At 39.8% G+C, this 12972-nt stretch overlaps 1 protein-coding gene across 1 annotated transcript in view; it reads right to left on the bottom strand.

Moving 5' to 3' along the window:
* The window catches only part of LOC136426899 (uncharacterized), a 44954-nt gene that overhangs the window by 25381 nt on the left and 6601 nt on the right, over nt 1-12972 (bottom strand). Inside the window, exons 8-23 of the mRNA XM_066415619.1 lie at nt 12832-12963; nt 12290-12479; nt 11454-11596; nt 11021-11131; nt 10544-10688; nt 9960-10105; nt 9494-9604; nt 8818-8962; nt 7997-8142; nt 7591-7713; nt 2872-3064; nt 2163-2305; nt 1514-1624; nt 888-1038; nt 408-553; nt 41-154 (exon numbers count right to left, since the gene is read on the bottom strand). Coding sequence (XP_066271716.1) covers nt 41-154; nt 408-553; nt 888-1038; nt 1514-1624; nt 2163-2305; nt 2872-3064; nt 7591-7713; nt 7997-8142; nt 8818-8962; nt 9494-9604; nt 9960-10105; nt 10544-10688; nt 11021-11131; nt 11454-11596; nt 12290-12479; nt 12832-12963 — 2250 coding nt within the window. The remainder of the gene's footprint in view (nt 1-40; nt 155-407; nt 554-887; nt 1039-1513; nt 1625-2162; nt 2306-2871; nt 3065-7590; nt 7714-7996; nt 8143-8817; nt 8963-9493; nt 9605-9959; nt 10106-10543; nt 10689-11020; nt 11132-11453; nt 11597-12289; nt 12480-12831; nt 12964-12972) is intronic.

Raw genomic sequence — 12972 nt, 5'->3', positions numbered from 1 at the left:
AAGATTAGAAAATTAAGATGAGAAAATGGGAATCATGTACCATTGTCACATTTCTCATCGCTGTTGTCCCCACAGTTGTTGATGCCATTACACACCAGCCAGTGTGGAACACACAGGCCATTGTCACAGCTGAACTGGTCAATCTTCTTACAACCTGAAGAAAAAAAATCAAATACGGTTTAGTTAAGATTTAAATCTCAGTTTACAACTATGGGATAAGAAATCAAATGACTTAACATAATACAGATAAAGCTCTAATTAATTGTACTTATCAATAGAAATACTTCATGAAAAAAAACAAATGTACACTGCACATAATCAATGCACATCTTAGTGAATGAGTCTGCTTATGACCCTCCACCCCACACCCTAAAAGAAGCATGAAAAACAGTCAGTAATCAACTCACTCCAGTCAGGTAGGATAGGCTCACACCAGACATCGAACACCTCGTGGTACTCGTGGTTGCCATAGTGAACGATGCCAGGCTCTCCGCAGTTTCCCCGCGCTGTGTGGATGGGGTGGACCGTGGTACTGTCGGACAGCCAGGCCATCCTGGATACAGGGAACATTGTGGCTTTAACATTAACTTCTATACTGCATTACATTTTAGTTTTCATGTTTTTACAAGATAGATATTAGGAAAATGTAATTTTTGTCAGCTGTTACTAGTGCGAAAAATCACAGGAGTTCAATATTGAATGTAATACATGTAATCAATGCAAAGCATGTTTAATACAGGCCATTCTTAAAGCCTAAATACGAATACTGATGAATGAAGAGATTTAATTTTTTTGCTTCCTCTTCTTGTTAAAAATTATGTATGTTTGATTTTTTAAATCTATATGAGGGAAAACAGTAAATGAATGAAGAAATACACGACGGGTACCTGCAGATGTCAAGACCAACGTTGAAGGTTTTGTACATGTCCTCCCAACTGGCCAGCTTAGCCCCCACAGCCTGGCACGACTTCTCAGCATCCCAAAACCGGACCAGACCAGACTTGTCTGTCTCCTTCCCAGGCCAGAGGAACACATGTCCTGTATAACATAACGTGGTCCATTACAATTACAATTACATGTACGTCTACTTTGATGAAGGCTAGACATCTAGGTAATAAGAAACACAAGAGAAGAGTCTCACAAGAAACTGGATAGATTTGAAAATGGTCGTTGACATTTGGCCATTTTCAAATCTATCCAGTTGCTTGAGTAACTGTTATATATATATGTTGTGAAATTATGTCTACTGTTTGAAATGAAGTGTTATGCTCCAACCCCACACCACACAAATATGCTAAATCAGCCCAAATAAGTCTGACATCATCATCATCATCATGCCAGGGTATTAGGACACGAGGACAAAACTGATAAATCTAAACAATTCTGATCTAAAAATGTGAAAATCCTCATTTTTATTTGGTTAAGCCAGCAAGCCCTACGATACAAATGTGAGGTACATTCATTGGCAAGTTCCTATCCCTTCTGAATCAGGACGTCGAATGTGAAACCTTACCGCAGTTCTCCTCATCACTGTTGTCTCCACAGTTGTTGACGCCGTCACATCTGGCCCAGTAGGGAACACACAGCTTGTTCCCACAGCCAAACTGGTTAATCTTCTCACAAACTGCACACGGGTGAAAAGACCAGATTAAGTTTCAACAGGGAAATAAGAAGGAAGGGAAACAGCTGGCCATAATCTCTAAGACCAATGATATCGATTTTCTTGATTCTCAGACATTTCTTAGTAAAATTCAACAAGCGGTCAAGATAAAGACAGCGAGGGAGTTCGAGGAAGAAAAACTTATATCTGGCGACATTCCCTCTCTGATACTGTGCATACTTTAGTAAGGTGCAGAATTTCTCTTTTTCATGTTTGTTTGTTAATTTTACCAGGGGGATACATATTGCCTAGAGGTGTTTTCAATGTACCCTACCTGGGCTTTATAACAGCTCAATGTTACAAAATGATACAAAGCCAAAATGATATATACTACATAAAATCATACCAAAAATGTTGATTTTGAAGTTCAGCATTTTGTTTCTTAAATCTAAGAACCAACAAATAAAATTGCTGTGGTTCAGATGTAAATAATATTACGTATGACAAGAACAAAAGCCCCCCAAAATGTGAAGAAGCATGTAACTTGACTTGACTTCCTTACCGACGAAGGTGTCTGGTTTGCACCAGATGTGGAACTTGGAGGAGTACTCCAGGCTGCCCAGGTGATCCACCCCTTCTGTGGTGCAGACCTCCCGGGGGTAGTGGATGGGCTGGGCGATCGTCGCGTCCATCAGCCAGCCGTGCCTGAGATGGGACAAGAGATGGACAAGTTCTTATCGTGATTATGACATAAATGTGCAATGTTTTGTCAAATATCTCAGACATTTGGTGATCTCCCTGTTTACAGGATAAGAAAATTACCGCCATCAGGTCAACTTTATAAGTTTAGATTGATATTCCGGGCCTCACTCTTGGCAACTCCGTAGATCACCTGTTAATTACTTTATAGGTGAACATAATCTAATTATCTAAATATATTTTCATCATTTTCTATGTTTAGTACCTGCATTTCATTAAGTTATTTCAGAGGTCCAACTTAATGAATGTCTGACCTCCCAACCCTCATTATATAATATATTTGGTCTCCGTCAGTAAATATTGACCATGGTAAAATCTAATTTAGATCAGCCCTATTGCATCTGCTATGGCTAAACAGAGAACGACAATCTCTGACACATGGGTCACATCTATAAGCTGACTCAGTTCTATATATATTACTATATCTATATATTATCATATTATTCGTTCTTTTTCTGCAGATCTGCTTTTCTTCAATACATTTAACAACACTGATGAACTAGCAGTCTTACACGCAGAGGTCCAGCCCAGCATCATAGGCCTCCTTCAGGTCTTCCCACGTGGCAACAGTCGAGTCATACTGGGCACACTTTTCTGTGGTCTCAAGAAAGGTGAAGAGATCTGTGTCCAGCTCAGAATCGAACACAACATCTCCTTCAAACAGGAAGACGTAGTTGCTGGTGGTGATGGTGACTTCTCCAGGTCCTGTAACAAGACAACATGATTGGTTCATTATTCAAACATCATTAAGAGTCATTGCACGAGAAAACCAGGCAGAGGTGGGAAGATGGGGGTCGGCCAAATCGGCTCAAACTTTGTATGTATGATAGGTATGTGGAACTATGAACAGCCATATAATTAAAACCCTCCAGCTATTTTTCGTTATGGCGTTGTGGGACCCCCCTCTGAGACCCTCAAAAATCCAACAATCTATGGCTGAAAATTACTGAAATTGCAATGGCCACCCTGACAATTCTGATTAACATACGATTATTAATTTTATATTTCCATATAGCATTGGCTCCCTAGTTTTACTTGCCAAAAGTTGAAGGTGAAGCATTGAAATTAAGAGGGTGTACTAGGGGGTTACCAGAACCAATGAAAGCAGAATTTTCATCTCTTTGAATTTTAGTCATTTTTATGGGGCATTATCTGCCCTGGGCAGTGGCTTTGGAGAATGATTTTACTGTTGCTGGAGAGAGGAACATCTACTGATTCAAAAACAAGCGTCGTAAATTTGGGCCACTCATAACGCGAGCCGTGAATGGGGGCTCTTTATGGGGATTTTTCGGGTTCGGGGCTATAATAAATCAGGTTGTGACGTCTCACTACGGTGTAAGTTATGGCAATTTTTTCTGCCGCTGCGTAAAAACCATGCATAATTGTCATAAAATGCTAGCACAAATCAGAAACGTTGATTTGGGGTCTACATGGGGGATATGAGGATACTTAAAAAGTAAATTAAGGTTGTTTCACACATTTTACGGTTGCTTTTTAAGACGTCAATCAGTAAATTACTTACTAAAAAATTTTGTGCAATTATGAAGTGGTCAATAGTGAAAAAGGCTATGTATGGGGGTTATCAGGACCCCACATATGTGATATCACTGGTACACGCAGGTATATGGAAATTCAAGAAACAAGACAGTCACTATAACAAATGTCAGGGAACAGTTTTAAACAAAATACATATTATAATAATATACTTCTCAATTTGGGTCAGTACATGTATCATACTGAAATCGACAGATTGTACATTGCAGTTGCAATTGTTCCATTTCAAAGAACATTCAATATTTGGTATCAAGCATTCTTGAAGAACTCAGTCAATGACTGTAGCTAGTAATTTCAATCTCTTTTACACATTTACAAAATCTAAAATGATACAATCCACACAATTCATGCAATACAAGGCACCTGGCTATTGGCTAGCGGGACAGCAAGGTACTTGGGAACTAAGTGGTTAAGTACTATGCTACAACTGCAATAGTTTTGAATAGCATTTAACCAAAATATACATTTGCTGTAGGCGGTGAGAGGTTGTCATAATGTTATGGAAATGTGAAATCTCAAAGATTGAAAAAAGCCAAGGGCATCACTGAAATTCTTTGTATGTATTATTGCCGTAATACAGATAATAGTGCATTCAAAAAGCCAATGCTTCATAACATAGAAAAGTCCATAGTTTAAATGCTGACCTCCGCAATTTTAAGAGGTGGCTAGATGCAAACAGACTGACACTAAATGTCCGTAAATGCAAGTCTATGCTCTTTGGTACTGAACGAAGGCTGCGCCTAGGTAATGAACAACTAAATCTTACTCTTTCTGGAACGTATTTGGAAGTAGTTTCATGTTTCAAATATCTAGGTGTTTGATTTGACCCCTGTCTAACTTGGAGCATACATATCAACAAACTGTGTAATGCGGTGTCATCTAGGCTGAGAGTGATAAGACGTTTAGCTTCCATTTTACCACCTAAGACACTGTCTATGCTGTTCAACTGTATGGTTCTTCCAAAGATTGAATATTGTGATACTGTTTGGGCCAATTGCGGAAAATCTCTCCCTGACAATGTCCAGAAACTTCAAAACCGAGCAGCACGACTTGTCCTCGGTCTGTCACTTACAGCACATGTGGATAATGTACAATTGTCTGTTTTAGGTTGGAGTTCCCTCGCATCTCGCCGGCAAATGCACCTCCTACAAAAAGCGTCTTTAAATCTATTCACCAACAAGTGCCAGAATACCTACAAATATTTGACAGAACATCTAACACCTATGGAACAAGACATAATTCAAACTTATCATTGCAACTTCCGAATGTCAGACTAGAATCCGGCCGTAGAAAATTTGCTTACAGGGGTGCATTTGCCTGGAATGATTTGCCGGCTACAGTTAGAGTGGCCACGTTGGGCGTAACTTTTAAAAAGCTAGTAAAGCAGTACTGCTGACCTCTGACCTCCAGACCCGGCCTGCCACATCGACTTTGATTTACGGTTTATGATTTGGATTTGACGTTCGGTTGTGTATATATTATTATTTTGGTTATTTTTGTTTATTAGTTTATGTTATTTCCTTGTTATGTTATCAGTCTATTTATGTTATTCTGTGCAGGGCACGCCTGAAAAGCAGTGCGTTTAGCACTGAGTCCGCCTGCCCTGGATAAAGAAAACAGAAATGAATAAATAAATGAATAAATAGAAACAGCCCAACATGTACAGATGCGCACAATGGTCTCCACTTGGCAGATGTAGGAGGCTTTCCCGGATACTGGCCGTGTAACTGGCAACTGACGTGGAAATTGCGATGCGTCACTCCTATCAGCTTCAAGGCATTCAGCCCTTCACATCTGGCGTGTTTGCAGATGTTCGTTTCTCACAATGATAGATGATGGCAATAGTTGATATTTTTGTATAATCCCATTCATTTCATCCCCTCTGAGGTGACACAAGTTTCTTTACAAGTCCCTGTCAAGAATGACAGAATAAAGATCATCATCCTGTAAACCAACATCCTCCTTAGTTAACCACCTTCTTGAGAGGCAGACTGAGTGAAGAACAAGTTTATGTGCATGATCGTGGACTTCAATTTTTGCATAATGGTATTCATCTGTTCAACGCTTATGTCTGTTTCAATGCTCCTATGACATGATTTTAGGAATTGCATGCATTTTGTAGATACATGTAGCATCAAAATTTTGATATGGTATGTGTAGCCCTGGGAATGAAATTTACATTACATGCTACAGTAATAGGCTTCGTTTCTGAGAGCAATTTGTAAGTTTGATAATGTATGAACTGCAGTTTGTTGACTTCAGTATGATACCTGTACTGATCCTGATTGACCATCAAAATTATATACATTTAGCAAAAATCTAAAATTGTTCTTGACATTTGTTATAGTCTAATTCTTTATTGTCCATATAAAGTATACTTAGCTCTGCACCCATGTGCACGGGTGTGAACCAGTGATAATGTGGAGTTCTGATAACCCCCATACATAGCCTTTTATTCAGTATGTACCATTTAATGAATGAATACATGTATGCATATGATTATTTAGTGAGGAACTAACTAATTCTTAGAGAGCAACTGTAAAATGTGTGAAACAAGCTTAATTTACTTTTTAAGTAACCTTATATCCCCCATGTAGAGCCCAAATCAACATTTCTGATTTGTGCTAGCATTTTATGACAATTACGCATGGTTTTCACGCAGCGGCAGAAAAAATTGCCATAACTTACACCGTAGTGAGACGTCACAACCTGATTTATTATAGCCCCGAACCCGAAAAATCCCCATAAAGAGCCCCCATTCACGGCTCGCGTTATGAGTGGCCCAAATTTACGACGCTTGTTTTTGAATCAGTAGATGTTCCTCTCTCCAGCAACAGTAAAATCAGTCTCCAAAGCCACTGCCCAGGGCAGATAATGCCCCTTAAAAATAACTAAAATTCAAAGAGATGAAAATTCTGCTTTCATTGGTTCTGGTAACCCCCTAGTACACCCTCTTAATTTCAATGCTTCACCTTCAACTTTTAGCAGGTAAAACTAAGGAACTAATGCTATATGGAAATATAAAATTCATAACCGTATCTTAATCAGAATTGTCAGGGTAGCCATTGCAATTTCAGTAATTTTCAGCCATAGATTGTTGGATTTTTGAGGGTCTCAGAGGGGGGTCCCACAACGCCATAACGAAAAATAGCTGGAGGGTTTTAATTATATGGCTGTTCATAGTTCCACATACCTATCATACATACAAAGTTTGAGCCGATTTGGCCGACCCCCATCTTCCCACCTCTGCCTGGTTTTGCCTGGTTTTCTCGTGCAATGACTCTTAAGATCGGAGATTTAGACGCTACATATATTTTTTTCTACATCAAGTGAAAATAATACCTGTCTGTCAAAAACTTGATAAAAGTAATAGAAAAATGTACCTATCATAGATATATTCTTAACTGTTTGAACTGTTTCGCAGCTGCTACAGTTGAGTATCAGAAGGGCTATTACATGTGCTTTGTAAATGTCAGCTTGACTGTTCTTTTGTGGGCACCAAAACATGGACATACAAGTGTAAGCAGACCTCGCACAACCTACATACAGCAGTTGTGTGAGGATGCAGGCTGCAATTTAGAAGAACTGTCGAGAGCAATGGAGGACAGGGAGGACTGGAGGAGGAGGGTGATGTTCATCCATGACACTCTCACGACAAGATGATGACTGTTACCCACCATCAACTTCTCCATCACAGTTCTCATCACTGTTGTCTCCACAGTTGTTGACACCGTCACATTTCAGCCAGTAGGGAATACACAGGTGGTTATCACACTTGAACTGGCTGATCTTAGAGCAGCCTGGAAGTAGAAAACATTGAAATGAAAAACTTTTAGAAAGTTGAATTGCAAACTTAAGGTTGAAATTGAAATTCCAACAAACAAAGTCTTTCTGACAAAAAAACATTGAATATCCATGAACAAAATCATCCCAAAAAATGACTTTCACAATTTTTAATAAGCGTTGTAAACAAATGATAGAAAATCAGAAAAATGAACAAGATGCTATGATTATATAGACCAAGAATCAAGACCAAGTTAGCAGAGGTGCACACAAAACTATACATAATATATATATGCTTACTGAAGTCGGCAGACTTAGGCTCACACCACACATCAAAACCCTCCGTGTATTCACGGCTCCCGTCGTGGTTGATGCCTGCATCTCCGCATCCCTCGCGGGCTGTGTGGATTGGATGAGAGACAGTGGCGTCCTCCAACCAACCATACCTGCACATAGGGAGGGAACAGGTGTACATTTGTAGTCACCTCTGGCACCGAGTGCATAGAGACATGTGCAGTGAGCACTATTCAAGTCTTTAAGTCAATAAGATGAAATGAATATACTAGTACTTCTTGATCAACATTCATCTTTGATAATGAAGGTTAGACATCCAGGTAATAAGATACGTCAAATGACAGTTACTCAAGCAAAGGTTGAAAGTTTCAAAATTTTATCCAGATGCATATTGAGTAACTGTCATTTGTGGTAACATTCATCTTCTACAAGTATGTGGTAAATGTTTTACCCCTGGAGAAGGCTGTCAACTGGAGAAACAAGCTGAGTGACTTGAATACTATAACTTACAATAGTGCCCTCAGGCACAGATAGCTCTTCAAGTAATTACAAGACCAAACTGATGCTGCCACAAAACAAGATCATGATTTTTAACAATTTGCAAAACTATGCCAACTAATCAGCAGCCTATTAGCACATTAAGAAATGAAGCATGACACTACGTAAAACATTAAGAACAGAAAACCAAGCACTAGGGTGGAGAAAACTGGTTGTCAGACATGTGGTGTTCCAATGGTCAAATAGTTGTTCTAAGAGATACACAAGATGAGCTAGTATGTTTGAATGTCTAGCAAACCAACTAAACACCACAGTGAGGTGCACTCTACCTGCAGATGTCCAGGCCATGGCGCCAAGTGAAGCTCAGATCTTCAAATGATGCAATACGTGCTCCGATAGACTCACACCTCGCCTTCGCATCAAGGAAGGTGACAGATGATGCAATTTGGTTTCCAGGGTACAGGAACACATGACCTGTGAAGATGAGGCAGTGAAGAATCAAATTATACTGATATCATGAAACGGACAGGGCAAGTGTCTGCAAACAATGAGACGTTAAAACACTGATTATTTGTATACTGTCCACTCAGATATATGGTGTGTTGCATGTACATCAAGGGATGCATATGGTTGTACTTGTTGAGCAATTTACAGAATGATACAGACCTTTCCTATAATCTTTATCCATACTTACACGAATATGAGCCAACACTCAAATCTGTAAGCCAACCTTAAATAACTTTTTCAGCCTGGGTATCAGTTAACAACATAGTTTATTACTTGAAAAGAACATTAAATCCGCCCATTTTTGTGTGGAATTGGGTTACAATTGCAAACTTCCAGGTGTGTTCAACACCTTGCTGGCCTCTTGTGTAGGGAAGGGGGACCTATAGCTACATGTAGTTAGCTGGCTATTCTGTAATGAAATATCATCTCCACAACACAAATTTTATATTCCTGTGAATATTGTCCTTTTCTGGGGCTATGTAATAGACTAATACCCACCGCAGTCTTCCTCATCACTGTTGTCCCCACAGTTGTTGATGGAGTCACACACCAGCCAGTACGGGACACACAGCTTGTTCTTACAGGTGAACTGTTTCACAGAATCACAGGCTGGGAAACAAGACAGTTGATAACACTTAGAATGTTAGCATTGGGCAAGAAAACTGTTGAACAACAGTTGAACACACACATTGATTCATTAATTCAAAGACATGCACAGTCAAGAGATCAATGTCTCAAACCAAGATTAAGGGGAAATGGGTGATCACGATACAGGAACTGGCACAGCTGCTTCAAGCCCAACATCTTCAACATCTCAAAACAATTAAAAAAGGAAAGCACTATCACACTAATTCAGACAACAGAACTAAAAAGACTTTGTATCCCACATGCACAGGAAAACTGTTGTCTCTAAAGCTACATATGACGTCAGATTGTACACTACAAAAAAGTATTTTCCACTCACTGAAGTCTCCATTCTTGGGTTGGCACCAAACATCATAACCGGAGCCGTACTCGTGGCTGCCGTCATGGTTCACCCCAACCTGGCCGCAGTCGTCACGGATATTGCGTATGGGGTGGGAAATACTCCCATCGTTCAACCAGGCATACCTACAACATCATACATTTGAGAATGTTAATTTTTCTGTATTTTGTGTGTGGATCAACACACATTACAATATTTCTTTTTACTTATCATATGAATTTATCTATGGTGCAACATGACAGTGTGTGCATGCCTTTCCAAAGATTACAGTACTGTAAATGCAGAAATGTTCGTGGGGATTTAATTTCACGGTTGGGAGAAATTGAAATTTTTGCAGTGGTTTTGATTTCATGTTAAAAACAACAGTATAGCACTACAATCACACAATGGAATGGCTTTTTGCGGTGACTTTAAGTTTGCGGTAAAGAGTTCACCGCAAAACCCAAAAATATCAGGTAAACCACTGCGAGCATTTCTGCATTTACAGCATCTTTAGTTAGTAATTAATGCATTAAAAAGTCCAGTACTCCTATTCATGATAGCTCACAAAAATGATTGCATACCTGCAGATGTCCAGCCCTACTAAATAAGCATTGTACACGTCCTCCCATGAAGCCAGAGCAGCACCAATCCCCTCACACACAGACGCAGCATCATAAAACGTAACACTGCCTTGTGCTTCGTCACCAGGATACATGAATACATGACCTGTCAGGATAGGCAGAGGAAAAAGCAACTTATACACATGTACAATGTAGAAACTTATTTTGTTTCTAGCAAGATGAAGTGTACAATTTCATGTTTAATATACATTATTGCACTACAGCCACAGATAATTTGCCAGCTAAGTAAGCACAGTGTCACCTAGTCATGCATGTACTACACAGCACTTAGTAATACATTATATGCATGGTAGCAACATTATAGCATGGGTGAATGAAGCACTTATTCTATTAGAGACTCAGCATTAAAAAAAGAAATTGTGACATGGCAGTGTACATGTATGTCTGCCAAACCTTCAAAACCACAATGTTTCTTACCACAGCTCTGCTCATCACTGTTGTCCCCACAGTTGTCGACTCCATCACAGTGGGCCCAGTGTGGGACACACAGGCCGTTAGTGCAGCTCAACTGGTCAAGAGAACTGCAATCTGAGGACAAACAAGCATGTTGATTATATATACTAGATACTAAAAGGTGTTGTTACTAATTAGCTAGTCCAATACTGTTGTGGTAGAGACTAAAATCTACTTTCATTACAATAAATGTACCACAGAAATTTTGACTTTGATGAAATTTTTCCAATGTCACATACAAAAATCAACTCCTTTTCTACATTGTTGGTATCAACAAAGCTGAAAAAAACTTTGAATGGCCCGTTAATTAATCACGAAATGAAACCCAAAACACAACTGTTTAAGACTTGAAAAAGCTTAGTATAAAATGTTATCATTTGAATATTCCATGGCTTACCATGAGCACCATAGGTCCTGCACCAGACATCCCATTCCTGGGTGTACTCGTGGCTCCCCTCATGGTTCACTCCGACCTCCTCACAGTTCTCTCGGGAAGTGTGGATGGGGTGGGCAACGGTTCCATCCAACAGCCAGCCATTCCTGTCAAAATGCAAAGTACATGTAAAATTTTTATACAGAACGCACAGTAGATAGTATGCATTATACATGTAAAGTCTTATCACATCAGATTGTATGGACAGGTTGGTTGATAGTTGATCATTGACAAATACCCAGCCATATCTGACAATGGCTTCCTTTCTGAAGGGTAAAAAATCAGCTAATGTAGTAATAATAAAAATCCTGGATGGCTGCTCGATCTTACAAGTCAGGACATCAAAGCAGCTGTAAAGAGCCACTGATCAGTCAGAGAGTGTGTAACAGAAGCATCACAGATGAATAATATTCGACCATCTCAGCTTCAATTCTTCACTTCATCATATCGATGCAGTGGCATAACAACTAGCAGCTTTCTCACAAAAGTTTTGAGGTGGTTTTAAAAAATGAAGAGAAAAGGAATGGAAACATAACTTCATTGCACAGACTTTACGTGACTGTGATGTGTGATAAATCAAGGGGTAGACAGACCAAAATACAAATTACAGCTTCTTGATATCACACCCCAGTGTCACATCTGAACGGCTTCTAAGCTTGCGCCATGCCGTTTCATCGGAGCAGCCTATATGACCGAATTCTGTACCTTCTCTGTGCGTACATTTCAACGGGTTCCAAATGACAGCCTTCTCAGTAACTAACTCCATTGTCACATTAGAACAAAAAGTAACTACTTTCTACCTGCAGAGATCCAGCCCGACAAGCCAGGTGTCACGCAGCTCTTCCCATGCTGCAATCTGCATGCCCTTCTCCAGACACCTGTCAGCGGCCTGCAGGAAGTTGATGGTGGCCTGACCCTGCTCATCAGACAGCAGAACAACCTTACTGTCACCCACATAACTCTGACGTCTGGAGCCTGGAGGGGCAATGGCTGGAGGTGGAGGCAGTATGCATATCAAATTAATACATTCAGCTCAAAATAAAAGGATCTCTCTATGCACGTCACTGTTAGGATACGCAGAAATTAAATTGTGCTAAATATCCTATTCTGATTCTATGTTTTTAAACACCATGTTGTTAAGTTAACTACTAAATTTGTTCACCATTCCTAGACATGAGTTAAGTAAAGGAGCAGTAAGTTGAACTTAGGAAAAGTTGTAGCTGCAATACACGTAAGACGCTAAGTCCCATACATCTGCAGATGCATTTATATCTTTATTGTTTTAAGTATCCAAACCTTTGAAATTCTGTTATAGAAAATGGGAAATAATGGAAACCCAAACCTTTGCAAACTGTGCCATCTCCGTTGACATCGCTGAATCCAGGCAGACAGTGGCAGCGATACTGAGCTAGACCGACGGACTCACAGTAGCCCTGTCCAGGGGGGGCACAGTTGGCACGTGCACATGGGTTTACTGTGGGGA

Source organism: Branchiostoma lanceolatum, chromosome 2 (genome assembly GCF_035083965.1).
Source record: "Branchiostoma lanceolatum isolate klBraLanc5 chromosome 2, klBraLanc5.hap2, whole genome shotgun sequence".
NCBI classification, from domain to species: domain Eukaryota; kingdom Metazoa; phylum Chordata; class Leptocardii; order Amphioxiformes; family Branchiostomatidae; genus Branchiostoma; species Branchiostoma lanceolatum.
This window is presented reverse-complemented; position numbering and strand designations above follow the sequence as displayed.